General features: G+C 35.3%; 2 protein-coding genes across 8 annotated transcripts in view; one reads left to right on the top strand and one right to left on the bottom strand.

Moving 5' to 3' along the window:
- Window positions 1–18495, top strand: part of ppp1r1c (protein phosphatase 1, regulatory (inhibitor) subunit 1C) — a 28541-nt gene extending 10046 nt beyond the window's left edge. For 2 of the 3 annotated variants that reach the window (XM_051906948.1, XM_051906949.1), the window contains exons 4-7: window positions 4042–4076; window positions 4414–4480; window positions 11292–11495; window positions 12261–12842. In XM_051906948.1, the coding sequence (XP_051762908.1) occupies window positions 4042–4076; window positions 4414–4480; window positions 11292–11495; window positions 12261–12328 (374 nt within the window). In that variant the 3' untranslated portion in view covers window positions 12329–12842. Of the gene's footprint in view, window positions 1–4041; window positions 4077–4413; window positions 4481–11291; window positions 11496–12260; window positions 12843–14485; window positions 14642–15348 lie in introns of those variants that run through there. The other variant, XM_051906952.1, reaches the window with a different exon arrangement.
- The window catches only part of pde1a (phosphodiesterase 1A, calmodulin-dependent), a 78519-nt gene continuing 76938 nt past the window's right edge, over window positions 17841–19421 (bottom strand). For all 5 annotated transcript variants that reach the window (XM_051906943.1, XM_051906944.1, XM_051906945.1 and 2 more), the window contains one exon: window positions 17841–18579. In XM_051906943.1, coding sequence (XP_051762903.1) covers window positions 18557–18579 — 23 coding nt within the window. In that variant the 3' untranslated portion in view covers window positions 17841–18556. The remainder of the gene's footprint in view (window positions 18580–19421) is intronic.

The raw sequence follows: 19421 nt of genomic DNA, 5'->3' as shown, positions 1-19421 counted from the left end.
GCAGAAGATGAAGTTGAAGAGCGGCTTGGCTTGTTATTGCGGTTAGAGTGGTAATTTGGTGCAGCATTCATTGAGCAGAACCTGTGGCTTTGGCAGGGACGTTCTGTACGATACGTCTTTGTAATAAGGTCCTCATGTGTGGAGCCAGTGGGCCCATAAAAGAAGAAAGCTCTTCTGGCTACTGTGGTTCACTGTGTCCCTCTGGTTTTACTTAACGTCAGGTCTGAAGTCATAATCCAGCAGTTGCTCAGACTTCATTTAAAGGCTTAAGTGGCTATTAGGTCAGGGAATAAAGATGTTCAGTGGCTTTAAGAGAAATTTAAAGTCTTCTTTCCCCCTTAAACAAGTGTAACGTCAGGCCAATTGGTGGTGCATAAGCTCCTCAAAGTACATAATAGCTTTCATTGTATGAATGTACAATACAAAACAGACTACATTCACAACAAATATGTTAAATACATAGTGGCCCCCAAAACATGCACAAGTTTCATTGATACTAGATATCAAACCAAATTGCATTAACAAACAAATTTTACTTTTTTGAACCATGTTTTGCAACGACTTTTAATCAGATAGATCAAGTTGATCATGCAATATTTCTGTTGTTTTTTTATTGTTAAAGAGTGTTATATTTCTTCGATATAAAAACTTTGGTATTTTTAATCCAATAACATCCACACTTCTTCAAAAGTTTGGTATCAGTACGTCTTTTTTTTAAGAAATGAATATTTTTATTCAGCAAGGATACATTAAATTGATCAAAGCTGACAGTAAAGACATTTATAATGTTACAAAAGATTTCTCTTTCACATAAATGCTGTTCTTTCGAACTTTCTATTTATCAAAGCGTTGAGGAAAAATAAATAAATCGCAGTTTCTACTGAAATATTATGCAGCACAACTCTTTTCAAAATTGATAATAATAAATGTTTCTTGAGTGCCAAATCAGCAATATTAGAATGATTTCTGAAGGATCATGTGACACTGAAGACTGGAGTAATGGGTGCTGAAATGCATAATCTGCCAATCAAGAAAGGTTTATAAGAACATTCCAGTATTTTATAAAATCATTTGGAGTCCACAGACCACTTTACAAGACTTCACAAAGAGATTTGTTTCCTCAAGGCACTCCATACGCTTTGAGAGCATGCATGAAACTATAAGTTGCCCCGAAAGAAATATGATGACCATGGAAGATTAAATTGGTCTTTCAAGTCCTGAAATGAACAAATATCCCCACATTTCATAACATCTGAAATAATGTATAAGCCCCACTTAGTGCAGTCGGGGAAAGAAATGGGTCAGCCTCCTAAAAGCAGTTTGCATTATAAAAAAGAAACTTGGGAGTGGAATCTATAATCTAATTTTGTTAGTCTCCTAACGCATTCCATTCTTGGATCAAATGAGGTATAATTGGTCTAAATTTGGCTTTGCCCCCAGTGTCCTTTAACAGAATTTGTGGATATATAAATTTAGAAGAAATGAAGCACACAGATTTTTTCCATCATGTAGCATATTATGTAAAAGTGACTCTTCAAATGTTAAAGGCTTAGCAAAAAGGGTCACCCAAAAATAAAAATTCTTACCCTCATGTTGTTTTAAACCCGTAAGACTTTCGTTCATCTTCGAAACACAGATGAAGATGTTTTTGAGAGCTTTCTGTTCCTCCATTGACAGTCTACACAACTACCACTTTCAAGCCCCAGAAAGGTAGTAAAGACATCATTAAAGTAATCCATGTGACTCCAGTGGTTTAACCTCAATTTTATGAAGCGTCAAGAGTGCTTTAAGAGAAGATGCTTCTTTGCTAGACCTGATAATTATTTTGGTATATATATTAATAATAATTAATAATCAATATTAAAAAGTAGCATTAAAAAGTAGCATTTAAAAAGTTTATTTTAACTAATAGTCTAATTTTCTACCATATACAATTGAATGCACCTAGCTAACAACAACTTGCTTTGTTCTGGTTCCATCTCACTCCATTCTAAGCTTACTGATTTTATAGGTAATTTACTACATATTGTCATATAAATAACCTGAAAATACTGTGGATTATTAAGGCTAAATCTTACTAATCACTCTTGCAAAATGGGGTAAGCAAGCACACTTACGTTCTCATTTCAGAGGTGTTCTGAGTGAATGATTTGTTATTCACCGATTCAGACAGTGACGTCTCGTCAGTTCAGTGTTGAACAGAGGTGCGTTTCCCAAAGCGAACTATGGTTGCAAGTTCCGTCATTACCAATAGAGTTTAATGGGACTTATCAGCAATTCAGCATCACTTATAAATCATGATAACTGATCAAATAAGACTTTGGTGGGACAAAAATTTGTTTTGGTGGCCGCCAAAAAAATTTTCAATGCAGAAAAAACCCTGGAAAGTCTTACAGTTTTGGAATGACATGAGGGTGAGTAATTAATGACAGAATTTTCATTTTTGGGTAAACTAACCCTTTAAAAAATTGTTGAGCTCCCAGGACAGAAACAGATTAGTTAAATGTGCATTGTGTACTTTAGGTTTGGATAAATTTGGAAAAAATTATTGTCAGTGTTTAAAACAGTTGTGCTGCTTAATGTTTTTGTGGAAACTGTGATACATTTTCTTCAAGATTTTTTTTAAAGAGCAGCATTTATTTGAAATATAATATAATATAATATGTCTTTGCTGTCACTTCTGATCATTTTATTGCATCCTTGCAAAATAAAAGTATTAATTAATTTCTTTTTTTTTTTTAAATTGGATGGCACTTTATACTCCACTTTAGACATCCTAGCTTTGTCAACTAACTCTCATTAATTTGCAACTTCATGTCAACTGACTCTTATTAGAGTATTAGTAGACTGTTAGTTTAGGGTTCTGGTTAGTAGAATGAGTTGAAATGTACTTTCACAATAAAGTGTTAGCAGATATTAAGCAGACAGTCTACTAATACTCTAGTCACTGGTAGTTGACTTGTAGTTACTTATAGTTAGTAGAATGTCTAAAGTAAACTGTCGAAATAAAGTGTAACCAAAAATCGTACCGACCCCAAACTTTTGAACTCTTAAAAATAAAGGTTCCAAAAAAGGGTTTTTGCAGCGATGCGGTGGAAGAACCATTTTTGTGTCATTGAAGAACCTTTCATTGAACAATTCTTAAAAGAACGACTGTTTTCTTAGAGTAAATAATGTTTTAATATATTCAATTATAAAGGGGCTTTCACACTGAATAGTTCTAGGAACTCAGTTATAGGAACTAGCCACTAGGATAGTTCCCCAAGAATTAATTTCTCCCTCAGGCCATGTTCCTGGTTGCATTCGCACCGGGAGTAGGAACTGTGAAGCGGCCGACAGCGGCGTCTTTAAGCACGGCATTTACAAACGCTAAAACCCGGTGGATGGAAGACGCCGTGATCAGAGCTGTGTTTGTTGTGTGTCATGGGTTTTGTGATAACGTAGATGGAATGTAAACGCATAATTTATGCAACTGAAAGAGCAAAAATTGGAGCTAAGAGATGAAATCTCCTATGACAACTTTCAGTATCATCGTGGCGGAGAAAAAAAAGAACACAACCCTGCAGACAACAAGTAAATGCCGTTATCGCTGTTTTCCATGTTCATTTTCACGATGTCTTTTTAAAAATGCCAGGTGCCAGTGTTTGACATGCGTTTGACTAATCAACGTACACTTACGTCACTGATAGTTCCTATAGTGCTGGTTTAGACCCTACTCTGAAGTAGGAGCTAATTTAGTTCCCCCAAATGGAGTTCCTAGAACTAAAATCATTCCTAGTTCCTGCGGTGTGAACACGGCAAAATCCGGGTACTTCAGCCAATAGTTCTAAGAACTATGAAAAGGATCCTCTGGTGCAAAAGCCCCTATAGATGCCAAAAATAACTTCTTTTTTTTTTTTTTCAAAAAGACATTTTTGAGTGTAGTATCTTTTTTTTTTTTTCTTTGTAGTGCTTTGTAACTTTGTAGCTACATTTTCTGCATGTATAAAGCATTGAGCAGGGCATTAAAATTAAGCCCCTCTGTTCATTTTCCCCCTTCAGGAGATGACAAGCAGACTACAGGAAATCAAACAGAGGTGAGTACTCTAAAGCAATAACTGAGACAAGAGATTAACCCCAGCACTTAACATGAGCATTAGATTTGATCTTCCTCGCTCCTGTCTACACCATCACTGTATCAGACATCACACGGTATTCCTTTTCAGCCGTCTTAGTGGACGTGGCGGTATGTAAGCTAAGCCGCCGGCTGCCTCTCTGCAGAGCTCTCTATGCTAAGATGCTCAGCTTTCCTGCGAGATGGATGGAGCTCTGATGCAGTTGTCATTGATTACCTGCTGGAGCAAAGCTCCTGAAATAGAGTCTGCGTGAAATCAGATCCCCTCTCACGCTGTGCTTTTCCACTGTCCACGGCAGGCCCAGAGTGCCCAGCTGTCTCCAGCCCAGAGGAAACAGAGCGTCTACACGCCACCGACCATGAGAGGTACCATATACACCATCTGCATATTATGTGACGTGTCAGGCTCTTACGTAACCGTTCCATCTGAGTCATTCCTGTTATGCAGTACCTTTTGAGCTCTTAAAAAAATGAATGTGCTTGTGTCGTAATTTACGGTAGTATTTCTATTAAAGGATACACCAGACTTTCAGAAAAAAGGCCTTGACCAAACTCAGTACTGAAACTTTTTGATTATAACTTGATTATTTATACAATAGCAAGAAAATAAACATGAAGAACAAATTTATTAATGATTATTGAGCGTACCTTTCATATTTTTCCACAACATTGATAATATTGATATTATCATGCTCAAGTCAAACAAACCAATTAAATAAATATAAATAAATGTATTATAAATATTATATGAATATTACAATATAATATTTCTACAATTTATATGTATACAGTTGTATACAGTTCATAATATGCCAGGGTTATTATAGTTAACTAAAACTAAAACCATTAAATTCTTGTGAGAAAAAAAAAGTTAACAGAATTTTTTTTTTTATATTTAATTTTATTTCAGCTAATTGCCAGGGCAACATTTCTCATTTTCATTTAGTTTAACTACAATAACTAAAACTAAAACTGAAATAAAAATGAATAAAAACTATACACATAAAAAAAAATTAAAAAGCAAAAACTTCTAAAAATTACAAAAAAATTATTAAAACTTTAACTAAAATTAAAATAAAAAAGAAAATATACAAAATAAAAACATACATTTATTACATTATTGTAATTTTTTATGATTACTTTTATTCTTCATCCTACTTATTTACATTTTATTTCTTTTTATTGTATGTGTATGTGTGTGTGTGTGCGTGTGCATGTGTGTACTCGCAACAAATTACGCATTACACTTAAATATACCTCATCTCAGTCTGATTAATAGCTCAAAACAAACAAAAAGAATTCATCAAATCCATTGTGAATACTTAATAACTAATAATGTTTGTGCAAAATGATGTCACCTCCTGGAGGATTATGTAATTAATGGAACCTTTTTTGTTAGTAATACGGATTTACAAAAGATTAACAGGATGGGGAAAAAAAAATCTATAAACCGATTATCAATTAAAACAATTATTTCAACTTGTTTTGTTTGGAAAATAAAAGAAACATTTGGAAAATGTATAAATAAATCCCCAGTTTTTCATGTCAGAAGTTAGTGCATCCCCCAAGGACATGACACAAATAACAGTATCCACTCAATATTTAAATCTTTTGAACAAGAAAAAAAAAAGACTACATTACTGCATAGTAGGAATGCTCTGTCTATGCCATCTGTGTGTTTGATCCACAGTACACTTACTTACTCAGCCATGCCATCTTCTCCATTAACATTCACACTACACATATTTCACCGATGGAGGCGGCGATTTGCATCCAATGACCCACACATGCAGCCCACTCAACAGACTACTCACACTGCTCGTGCTTATGGATCAGTCGCTAATATTAACACGGTTCCTCCGCTCTAAACCACATACACTCTCACATTCTGACAGCTCTAGTGAATATGTGTCTGTTTTGCAGTTTTTTTCCCAGCATGATTTGAGAATAATTCAAAGAGCATCTTGAGCTTCATTGGAAGCAATAACATCTGAGAGTCACAATGTCACAAATGTAATTATTTGATTAGTAGCCTAGAAATAGAGCAGCGTTTAAAATATTTCTTATTCAGAACATTTCCTTAATATTTTTAAATTTAAAAATCAAAAAAATTTATTTATTTCCAGGTTTAAATTAGATTCTAAATCTCAGATTTTCATTGTGGTCTCAGACTTTTCAACCATACTGTATATGAAGATATAATGATATATGATATAATAAGGCACTAAACTGCTTTTGACCATTCATAGTTCTTCATTAAAAAGCATTTTAATATGGAAAATGTGTCTTTTATAAGCAGTGACTTAAAGTAAAGACTTTCTTTTGCACAGGTCAGTGCATCTAGTAAACAGCTTTTCAGATTTGTCTTATTTTATTTCCATTTTTGCTTCTTCCTTATTTTCAGCTATATGATTTTATGGTAACACTTCACAATAAGGTCTCATTTGTTAACATTACTTAAGTTAAAGTGCCTCCATTATGCATTTTAAATGTTACAAATTTTGTTTTGGAGGTCTCCTACAGGCTAAAAAACAAAAAACAAAAAACACTTTAGTTTTCTAATAATATACATGTTAGCATCACCTCTTTTCTCACAGTGTCTGAAAGGGTTCGATAAAGGATCCAGTCTCTCTAACCCCTCCTTTCTACTTTGCTCTGATTGGTCAGATGACCCAGTCTGTTGTGATTGGTCTACCACTTACAGCATACTTTGGAAACTAAACGTCCCTTATCATATCTGAATTTTAGCTCTGGATCTTCCTCAGCACTTACTATACATGGTGATATGAACAGTAACGATGGCGTTGGTTTTAACATTTCAATTCGAGCCCTAGTCCTCTTCCTCATCCTTTGGAAGTGCATGCAAAGTGGATTTGCTTTTGCAGTGCAGAAATTGTTGTCTTTACAACATGTTGACAGCATGAACCAAACTCTTCCAGGCCTCTGCTACAACTACAGTATTTGAGAGGTCAATGTAGACGACGTTCACAGGCAGCAAATGAAGCCCATAGGCGGGTATTATGCAAATCTGTTACAAACCTATGTAGTGAGACTGGAATTACTGACGACTCATTTCAGGCAGTTCAGGCGGTTCTTTCTTTTGGGAGACGATAAATAATGTAATGTATGTATTTAAATAATGTAATTAACTAATGTTAGCAAATTAATCCTTATTTGTAAAGTGATACCGATTTTATTTATGATTTATTTGTGGAGTTTATGCAGTATTTCAGTAAGCCAACAACTATGAATCGAAGATTGTGGCCATTCTGGATAATGTGGTTGTCACTCCTTAAACTTTGCAGTGTCTATGTGGCCACTGTTTCTTGTTTTTTTGAGGGGTTTCCACTTCAGTGAAAATGTGTCATCTTTCTTTAGACATATCTTTTTATTAGTACACATGCAATGCTAGGAGTAGAGTATATTTATTATTATAATTGTTTTAATCGAGGTGTAATGTTTTTCTTTTTGCCCAATTAATGGGGCAGTATAGTATGGAAGCTTGTTTCTGCCATGAAATAAAAAAAAAGGTAATTGTGACTATTTATCTCACAATTCTGACTTTTTTTTCTTGCAGTTGCAAGTTTATATCTCACAATTCTGACTTTTTTTCTCAGAATTGCGATATAAACACACTTGTGAGTTATAAAGTCAGAATTGCATGATATAAAGTCAGAATTGTGTGATATAAAGTCAGAATTGCATGATATAAAGTCAGAATTGAGTTATAAAGTCATAATTGCGTGATATAAAGTCATAATTGTGAGTTATAAAGTCAAAATTGCATGTTATAAAGTCAGAATAGCAAGATATAAACTCACAATTCTGAGAAAAAAGTTTATATCTCACAATCGTGACTTTATATCGCAATTCTGACTTTATATCACGCAATTCTGACTTTGTAACTCATAATTGTGTTTAAATCTCGCAATTCTGAGAAAAAAAACAAGAATTTTGAGATAAAAAGTCGCAATTGCCTTTTTTATTTTTTTAATTTAGTGCTGGAAATAAGCTTCCATAGTATAGAGCAGAAAATGACCCAAGCTGGATTCAAAGTCAGGTCATCTGCACATAAGTGACACCATGCAACATGCTGAAGCAGTTTGCAACAAACTAGAGGTTTTAAGACAATGAGATGGGGGAGGGAGAGTGGTGAAATCCGCCTCGCTGACTCATGGACAAGGCCATTTCCTGGCATGGACGTGCTAAATTCACATTAGCTTGAGCTATTGATTGGAGTGGGGGGAGGAGAGAGAGATACATCATTCTACAGAGATGGCCTCAAATGGACAGCCTGGCAGAGCAGTTTTGAATGAACACTCAGCATCCTTTTGGTCAATGCAGGGCAGAAACAGCTAAAGCAATCTGATTTGCAGAGGTGCCAAGCTTGTTCGCTGTGCTGGTGTGGGCTAGCTGTGGTTCAGTGGTGTCAAAACCTCATTTGTGTAAGTAGGGATCTTCTAGGCTAGTGAAAAGTTTTGAGAAGATTGATTTGAATAGAAACAAACTCCATTTAAGTGGTGAGCTGAACTCCTTCCAGGGAAAAATGCTGAGTGCATGTAGAGCAGACTTTTTAGTCTTGATTGCAGAACTTGATTGCATCTTTCCCATTCATTTTCTCCATAGGGATTTTAAAATAATCTTCAATTAACAGAACCATGAATTGATTATATTATGAACTTTAAATTTAAGACAAAATAATAATAATAATCAGAACATTTATGTTTTAAGAATTTAAAAATCTAATAATTGTGTTTATTTCCAGGTTTAAATTAGTTTCTGAATATAAATCTGTATATATGCACAGTATGTATATATATATATATGAATAGAATAGAATATATTTCAACTGCATTTAAAAAAAATCGTTTAATCGTCAAATTCCTGTTGAAGAGAGACATATACACTGATCAGGCATAACATTATGACCACTGACAGGTGAAGTGAATAACACTGATTATCTCTTCATCACTGCACCTGTTAGTGGGTGGGATATATTAGGCAGCAAGTGAGAATTTTGTCCTCAAAGTTGATGTGTTAGAAGCAGGAAAAAAGGGCAAGTGTAAGATTTTGAGCGAGTTTGACAAGGGCCAAATTGCGATGGCTAGACGACTGGGTCAGAGCGTCTCCAAAACTGCAGCTCTTGTGGGGTGTTCCCGGTCTGCAGTGGTCAGTATCTATCAAAAGTGGTCCAAGGAAGGAACAGTGGTGAACTGGCGACAGGGTCGTGGGTGGCCAAGGCCTATTGATGCACCTAGGGAGCGAAGGCTGGCCCGTGTGGTCTGATCCAACAGACGAGCTACTGTAGCTCAAATTGAAGTTAATGCTTGTGCACCAGGATGCACTATGGGAAGAAGGCAAGCCGGCGGAGGCCGTGTGATGCTTTGGGCAATGTTCTGCTGGGAAACCTTGGGTCCTGCCATCCATGTGGATGTTACTTTGACACGTACCACCTACCTAAGTATTGTTGCAGACCATGTACACCCTTTCATGGAAACAGTATTCCCTGGTGGCTGTGGCCTCTTTCAGCAAGATAATGCGCCCTGCCACAAAGCATAAATGGTTCAGGAATGGTTTGAGGAGCACAACAACGAGTTTGAGGTGTTGACTTGGCCTCCATATTCCCCAGATCTCAATCCAATCGAGCATCTGTAGGATGTGCTGAACAAACAAGTCCGATCCATGAAGGCCCCACCTTGCAACTCACAAGACTTAAAGGATCTGCTGCTAACATCTTGGTGCCAGATACCACAGCACACCTTCAGGGGTCTAGTGGAGTCCATGCCTTGATGGGTCAGGGCTGTTTTGGCAGCAAAAGGGGGACCAACACAATATTAGGAAGGTGGTCATAATGTTATGCCTGATCAGTGTATATTCATTCTGTTCATTCTATTAATTTTGAAGAATGACATACTACTTTGTACAATATGTTGTTCTTCAACAGGAATTCTGTGGAATTGTATTCATATTTAATTGCTGAAAAACTTCAATGCTAATGGTAGATCTGTCAAAAGATATAAGATAAATAAAAGATAAAAGATAAAATAAATGGTATTTTTACTTCTGTAACTCTGTTGTCTCTATAGATCACAGTTCTTCTATTTTGTTAGCAGTAGTTTATTATTCAGGAATTCCTGATTTAGTGTTTATTGTTTTGTAGCTTGATTTTATTTTATTTTGCTTTTTCAAGTTTGAGTATGGTAGATTCTTTTTTAAACAAGCAAAACATTGTTAAACCATTTTTAACACTTTGGTAAATTATGTCATCGTCTTTCTAGATGAGTATGTTGTGTAAATGAGAACTGTAAGCTTTAGGCAACACCATCAGACAGTTACATTTGAAGGTTTGCAGATGAAACCTTCTGAAAGCTCTTAAGATGCTTTCAGACCTTCTTATGAGAGAGCTATCAGCTTACAGTGCATTAGCTCTCTATTCTGATAGCCTACGTCACCAAGAAATACTGTGCTGTTGATGAAAACTGATGTAAACCCATCTAGGGCTGGGCGATATATTGAGTATTCATATGATTTTATTTTTCATATTTGCTTTGATTTTGCTGGTGATATAAAATAAAGCAACACTGTGAATATCATAATCATTTTAAAGAGATTTTTTGTCCATTAAGTTACTTAAAGAGCTCGTCAGTAGACTAATTTTTCAATCTTGTGGCTTGTTAATATGCACAAAACTGCATTACATTTGGCAGGTTTGATTCATTCAACTAATGAGTTCAATTTGAATGAGTCAATTCAAAACAATTCAATTTGTTTGTGTCATCACTCAGAAATTTTAAATAATGACAAATATATATATATATATTATTATAAAATAGAAAAATTATGTGTAGGTAAATTACTGTTTTGTTTTTTGCTATATTGTCCAGCCCTATGCCCAACTGATACCTATTATATAGTTTTTAAAAGTTTATATAAATACTTTTAATGCATAAATACTCTCCTTTTTGTTAAACAACTTTTTGGTTTGAGATATACATAGCATGCATACATCTCGTAAGTCATTCATTTTCCATTTCATAGCCGACCGTTGAGTGTATTTTGATTCATGTCACAATTAGATGGGGTTCAGAGGTCTCATACTGTTAGCACATCGCACGCCTGTGCTGATAGCCTGTGTCCACTGTGTGGCGCTGTGCTGTGTGTCCTGTGTTGAGTACAGAGCTGCAGCTGGTGGTGGAGCAGCACTTTCAGAGGCAGGAGCAGCAGGAGGCGGGGCTCTCTGACAGCCCAGACACGCCCAGTCCAATCACAGCACAGCATTTTGCCAACGAAGCTCAGTGGGCCAATCACAACAGCTCAGAGCCCAATGGCAATGAGTCTTATGTCAGTACTGAGGGGCAGCCAGGCAGCAGTGGGGCCGGGGGTAAGTCCAGAACAAAAACTGGGAAGGGACAAGGTTAAATCTCAGGGTAAAATAAATAAATAAATAAATAAATAAATATGGAGGACCAAAGTACTCTTAAATTAAACAATGAAACCAATTAACAATTAAATAAAAAAATGTTCAGTGTTATTATTCTTAAAGATATTAACTTCTTTCAAAAACTATACTTAATGTAATTAATTATTGTGAAATATATTTTATTATTATGAAAAATCTCTCTGGGACCGAAAGTACATGATTCATCCATTAGGTGTCATTCAGAAATTAGCCTTTTATTATTAAATTATTTAAATGCAGTATTAGTTTTGTATAAGTGGATAAACATGTTTTAACAAGAATTGAGTTTTTATGAAATATTACAAAATAAATGTGTACGTTTGGTTATTTAGATATTTGTCAAAATTAATTATTGATTGTATCATTGCAATATAAATGGGTACCTTTATTTTGTATTGTGTGTTTATTATTATACAAAATAAATTGATACATTTATTTTTATTTATTTAATTATTTATTGATTTTATTACTTAATTTTAAGTGCTTTTACCCTCCATAAACAATCTTGGTGCACGAGCATGTAGTAGAAAAGCTGATTGCTTGGACGAAGATCTGCTGGACTTTACTGACAAGACTTTTTTTTTTTTGTCTCTGTCTCTCCTCCACTTTCTTTTAAAATTCTCATTCTTTTTTCTATTATTAATTTCAATATTATTATTATCCATTGTTTTGTACATTCAAATGCAGGAGACACAGCAAACACCTCAGGAAGTGAGCAGAAAAACTTGAGCAGTCCTTCATCTGTCTCTCGATAGCCGTAATAATGTACCCGGCACACCGTAGACCCGTCCCAAACATTTACTGTCCCCTCCACTCTTTGGAATAAGAAGACATGCTTTCTCTAAATACATGCATTGTACTTTCTAAGTTCACTTTCAGCGATGACTTCCTTTAATCAGTTTTATTTGTGTGAAATGTAATGCTTGTTCTTCACTTTGAAATCTGTACTGAAATTATCTGACCTGTTTGTTTTTCTATTTGATAAAATGGCATTTGAAATATTACCAGTATGTATATCTGTGGCATCAGAAATGCGGGCAGCATATTTTGGCACTTTCAGATCAGTTGTAACAATTTCTTTATGGGCATTGTTTCACTTGTAAAGTAGAGACAATGAAATAAAAAAAAAATGGAGCTTGAAATAAAAAAAAAAAAAAAAACAAGGAATGATGTAAATAATTTTGAGTAAGTGCTGTTTATCTAATGTTACTGTCATTTTGGTTCATCTTCTCCTCCAAAATGATGAATAAATGAAGGCTGAATTTGTTATTTGTACTACAAAACATTTTGGTTTAAAGGTGAAGTAGTCATTTCTGTGCAAACTAGCAGCAGATTCTGGAAGTAAAAACTACATTAATTTTCTCCTTAAGGAAAATTGCTTTTTAAAGATAACTTAACCTTTAAAGACAGATCTATTGTGAGCTATGAGGTCGTTCATCAGTTGTATTTGCTGTTGTTGATGCCAGCAGCCCACATTATTTCAACTTATTTTTTAAAATAATTGTGTTTAACAGCGGAATTCGTGGTGAAAAACTACATTACCCATGATGCTGCACAGAAAATTCCACTAATCAGTGAGCCAAAACAAGCAAAACGCACCAAAAGAGCTATTTAGCTCCGCCCACTTCCATGAAGCACTGTGACGTAATTGAGGGTATGTTTACATGACAACGATGTACGATGGAAAAGTTTTCCCTTTGTTTTTTTCACGTACCGACAACAACGTTGTCAAAACAATCCCCGTTCACACAGATACGCGAAAACAGCTAAAAACGTTGTATTATGCTGCCAGGCCAGTAGTTGGCGATGTCACTTTGTAAAGCAACACTATGTGACTATAGACTGAACATGTAATACACATGCACATGACGTCACCGTTTTCAAAAATTTGTGTTTTTGTTGTTTACGTGGGGATGATAACGGTATCATTTTTTAAAAAACTTGCACTTTGAAACCTATTTTCAAAAGTTTGCGTTTTCAGGCCCCCAAAACGGTGTTGTCGTGTAAATGATCGGCCAAAACGCATACAAAGTTTTCCATTTTAAGTTGAAAACGGTGTCGTGCAAACTGCCCCTCAGTCTCCCTACTCTCTCAAAATACTTACAGTATATGCATATATGCATATTTTGCAATAAACTTCATAAAATTCATTAATAAATATTTTGTTTTTATATATATAAAATCAACATTTTTAAATGAGTAGTTTTCTATTTCTCCGTCGTTTTTAATTTTGATTTTGCTGTTCGCAATGCCTCATGGGATTGTAGTTCTTTCCCCTCACTAAAGCTGGTAAGTACACAGTCTTGTACCTTTGTATTTTTGTCAGTTTACAAATGCCTTTTTGATTCAAATCAAAGTTTGTAATGTTATGATTCACCTCGTAGCTGGTTGGCTTGATTCATGGCTTATAACACTTTAACGAAGACTCTTTTTTTAAATCCCTATGGGAGAAATGAATGGAAAAAATACTTCGGGAAGCAACACCTCTGAAAAAGTAGACGGGCACTGTTGCACTCTATTCAAAATTTGATTTTGCTGACTTAAAATATGTTATTGAAACAATCTTGAGCAGCCGGAAATGTTGGCCTTCCCCAGTGAAGTAGATATCAACGGTAACTTTATATCTATTTTCTAATGTGCAGATGCATTACAAAGATGGCCAATGCAATCTGTGTTTGAAACTTGTTTAAAGAGTTATTAACCTATTTCTGCAGTTCTGTTTGCTCAAAAATGACACATCTTTAAGTAAGGAGCTTATTGTAATCTCCTAATTGTATATATTCTTCTGCATCGAGATGACCGCTATCAAGCTTTGAACTACTTTAGTCTTTAGTCAACTGGATCTAAATAGGTAAGTCAGGTCACGCTGAGACTGCTGCATTGCTGGGACTCATGCTGTGTTCGTCCTGCAGGTAGAGAGCACAGCGATAGCCAGCTAGAGGAAAGGGAGAGTCATCATCCTCCGAGGCTCTCTCAAAAACACCTGGACACACTGTCAGAGGAACCTGGAGGCCCGTCACCACGACGCAAAGACACACCGTACCAGCACCAGCCACCATTCGTCCCTGGTAGGATCAGATCATAAGCACATAATACTGCCATGGGGAAATGTGACGTAGGAAAAGCTTTCACTGCGATTATGTTGATTTGATGGTCCTGGAACAACATTGATATCAACCAATCAGATTTCAGGGTTATGTTTTGGGTTGAGGTCTGTTTGCATAATATTTTCTGTTCCATTTACTTCCATTCATATGCATATGAACGTTTGGTGAACTTGAACCTGAGAATTCAGAAATTACATGATTGGAACTATATAGGCTACTGGACAGCTAGTTGTCTGTCTCAGTAGTTATGCAGTGTCGAGTGTTTTCATGTGGGTTTCGGTAACTCACAGAGACGGAGATGAGCTGCCTGCTGCTTCCCCACAGTTTTGTGTTCTGTGCACGGCTCAAATGCTCCGTCCGCTCGCCAATCAAATTGTTCTGCTGCTCTTGCTTCATGTTGTTCTGCTCTGACGGGTGAACTTGTGTCGTGTCAACTTTGAAAATACTTTCTAGTGTTATGAACGTCATTGATGTTTAATTTAGTCACTGCCAGTATGGTTAAAGCTAATAATCAGTCTAGCGCGAGAACAAAGGGGATTGACATCGGTTTGTTCACACAGGCCTATGATTCGAATACTGTATGTAAGCTGTTGTGTGAACGGGATGGTTTAAGAGTCACACCTGTTATGGAAAGGTGAAAGCTGATGCTTGTTCAAATCTTTTCACAGGGGTAAAGGTGCTGAAAACACAAACAGACCCTACTTCACTTTTCCAGGAGGAAGAAGAGAACAGCGGTGAACGGAAAGACAGTCAGACAGAGTAAAACTGGCTAAATGACATGAGGAAATTACATCATTTATAATATTGTTTTGGAGCCGTTTTTTTTTTTTTTTTTTAACTTTGTTTTTATGTAACTTTTTTTTCAGTGATTAAAATAGTTTGAAAGTAAATTTCATTGTGCAGATGTTGACAATAAATATAGTCATGCAATTTCATTACAAAAATACTTTTCACTCCAAAAGGTGGGGTCCAAACGCTGAGGCTCCAAACTTTATAGGAAGTTACTATATATATATATATATATATATATATATATAGTAATGGTCAGAATTATTGGCACCCTTGGTAAATATGAACAAAGAAGCCTGTAAAAATATATCCGCAATTTTAATCCTTTTGATGTTTTATTAAAAAAATTCAGAAAAATCTAACCTTTCGTTGAAGTAAAAGAATTAAAAATGTGGGGAATATCTCTTTATGAAATAAATGTTTTTCTCCAAAACACATTGGCAACAAATATTGGCAGCCTTTTTAATCAATGCTTTTTTTCAACCTCGTTTTGCCAAGATAACAGCTCTGAGTCTTCACCTATAATGCCTGAGTTTGGAGAACACCTGACAAGAGATCAGAGACCATTCCTTCATACAGAATCTCTCCAGATCCTTCTGATTCCAGATCCATGTTGGTGCTTCTTCTCTTCAGTTCACTCCACTCATTTTCTTTAGGGTTCAGGTCAGGGGACTGGGACGGCCATGGCAGAAGCTTAATTTTGTGCTCAGTGACACATTTTTGTGTTGGTTTTGATGTTTGTTTTGGATCATTGTCCTGATGGAAGATCCAATCACGGCCCATTATAAGATTTCTAGCAGAAGCGGTCAGGTTTTGATTTTTATCTGTTAGTATTTGATAGAATCCATGATGCCATGTATCTGAACAAGATGTCCAGGACATCCAGCAGAAAAATAGGCCCACAACATTAAAGATCCAGCAGTATATTTAACCGTGGGCATGGGGTACTTTTTATCCATGTGTGCACCAAACCCATCTGGTGAGTTTGCTGCCAAAAAGCTCTTTTTTTAGTTTCATCTGACCATAGAAGCCAGTCCCGTTTGAAGTTCCAGTCTTGTCTGACAACTGAATATGCTGGAGATGTTTCTGGATGAGAGCAGAGGATTTTCATTGAAACCCTCCCAAACAACATGTGCTGATGTAGTGGCAATTTGATTTTTTTTAGGCTTTCTGAACCAGAGACTCAACTAATCTCTGCAATTCTCCAGCTGTGATCCTTGGAGAGTCTTTGTCCACTCAAACTTTCCTCCTCACTGCGCATTAGGACGATTTAGACACACGTCCTCTTCCACACAGATTTGTATCATATTTAGTTGATTGGAACTTCTTAATTATTGCCCTGATAGTGGAAATGGGGATTTTCAATGCTTTAGCTATTTTCTTACAGCCACTTTCTATTTTGTGAAGCTCAACAATCTTTTGCTGCACATCAGAACTATATTCTTTGGTTTTACTCATTGTGATGAATGATTATGGGAATTTGGCCTTTGTGTTTCCTCATATTTGTACTCCTGTGGACCAGGAAGCCATGGCTGGACAATTTCATGTTCCTAGTCACCCTGGTGAATATGAATATGAAATGTAAATATGAATGGGAATATACTTCAGAGATATTTTACTTAAAGAAATTCTAGGGGTGCCAATAATTGAGGTCAACGTGTTTTGGAGAAAAACATTTATTTCATAATGTGATTTTCCCCCCACTTTCAATTCTTTTACTTCAATGAAAGGTTAGATTTTTGTGAATATATACACACACACACAATTCAATTGTATTAAAAAGCAAAATGGAGGCTTTTTTTTTTTTACCCCACTGTACATTCTCTGATAGGCTGTTGTGTTTAATTGCATATTAATTTTCATGTTGTTGTAATATGAAAGCGTAAGAAAACTGATGCTCCGCCGATGATGATTTAGCAATACATGGGGAGGAATGTGAAACCAATCACATCCAACCACGTTATTTTTGATCACCTCATGTGGAAAGAGCTTGAGGCTTTGATGAATCTTTCTCTGACAGAAGCAATATTTTTGTAGGTATGGCTGTTTTTTATGCAGACGTGACTCTGAAGTCTCGCACGGCTGTTGTACAGCCCACCGGCTAGTAGATTATTTTAGATCTTTTGCAACACACACAATTTTTTTTTTCTTCTCCAGAAAATAATCAGCCTTCATCGATGTTATAATGTAGTGTCAGAAGATGTTTCTACAATATAACAGGGCAATTCTTTTGTGTGTAAATGCATTTGAACAGATGAGAGCTCATTAACAGCACTCTATTAATATTTTTAAACATTAAAAATGTAGTAAATTTGTTGAACAAGTGTTTCCAACAAATATACTGTATGAATTACAAAATGTAAAACATCAGTCTCGGTCTCTCTGTATTGTTGACTTCAGTAGCACATTTATAAAGTTTATAAAGCCTTAACAATTAGGTGAATCTCACAAAACTAAGAAATATAGGTACATTTCCCCCCCAAAAAAATCAAAAGAAAAAAATTTTAAATGAATTTTTTTTTTGCATAAAAAATAAAGCCATTTTTTTGTGTTTTTTGTTTTTTTTTTGCATGATGACAATTTCTTGACAATTAAAATTCCCCTGTACTATTCTCATTAACACACACACAAAAAAATGATATATTAAAATTACAATTATACTTACAAATACATACATTGTACAGTTTTTATGGTGGTATTTGTTGTACTGAATTTATGATGGGTTTTAAAAGCAAAAAACAAATTTTTTTTTTTATATAGTATGGATGTGAATTTTTGCATTGTAATAATACTTTGGGGACAAACGTGCTTAATTGTAATGAAAATAACATCAATGCAAGAAAAAATGTAAATGCTTGACCCTTAAAAATAAACTAAAGTTCTTAAGTTAAATTTCAACTGAAAAGCATTGAAAAGTGTTGATTTCAACAGAGGTGTTTCTGTCATTCCTGACTGACACAGTAAGTGAGATGCAGTCTTCTTTTTTGATGCTTTTCTGTTTAATAAACTTACTTTTTACAATTTAACCTACCCTGAGCTCAAATGTGCTTTCAACCTCTGTGTGTGTGAAGGTGAAGACAGCAAGTGTTACATCAGCCCACACCTCAGACCTGAAATAAGATACAAATGACAAACAATCCTGTTTTCGGCCATTTATGTCATATATAATGCAAAAAAATTGGTCAGTATTTTCACATAAACATTATAAAACATGATACAGTGTTTTGGTAGCATATGTTTAGTATGTTCTGAGATTCTGAGGAACAGTGTAATGCACAATGGCTGTGTTCAGAAAAGCCTACTCTTACAGTTTCTGTGGTATCTAGTACAGTATGTATATAGGGCACAGTATGCAAGAAATCTCAAATGATCTACTAAATGTGCCAAATGTGCAGTAAACACTGAATAATGTATTCCACAATGCAACGTGCTTAATTTGACCCCATTTTTTTTTAAGCAAAACTAGATTTTCAAATACAAAATAGAGCATATTACTGTTTTAAATGTTTATTGTTACAAAATGCATTCTGTTGCGCTATTTCAAACAGTACATACTGCACAGTATTCCGTGAATTGTAAGCTAGTATTCCATTCCGAACACAGCCAAATGTATGTAACATTTAGACACTGCCATGTACTAAAATACTGTATGGATTTAAAGGGACACAATTCTGTTCATTTAGAGAGCATGATTGAAGGGACATCATGTTGTTTGTGAATGAAATGAAATATCGCCCCCTTGAGGACATATACCTCTACTGTTAGGTAAAAATTGGCTCATGATTTAATAGGCGGCATGTTCTACTAAAATTTTACAGCTGCAATTACTATACGTGTCATGCTACAATAATAAAAAAAAATAAGCTCTTTATGGATTGTTCTGGAAATTGGAGGGAATAACATTCATAAGTCTACAGAGACACATCATGCCAGAATGAAGTAAAATAATCCA

This window comes from Ctenopharyngodon idella, chromosome 9 (assembly GCF_019924925.1).
Source record: "Ctenopharyngodon idella isolate HZGC_01 chromosome 9, HZGC01, whole genome shotgun sequence".
NCBI lineage: Eukaryota > Metazoa > Chordata > Actinopteri > Cypriniformes > Xenocyprididae > Ctenopharyngodon > Ctenopharyngodon idella.
The sequence above is the reverse complement of the archived record's forward strand: the minus strand, read 5'-3'. Positions and strand labels throughout refer to the sequence as shown.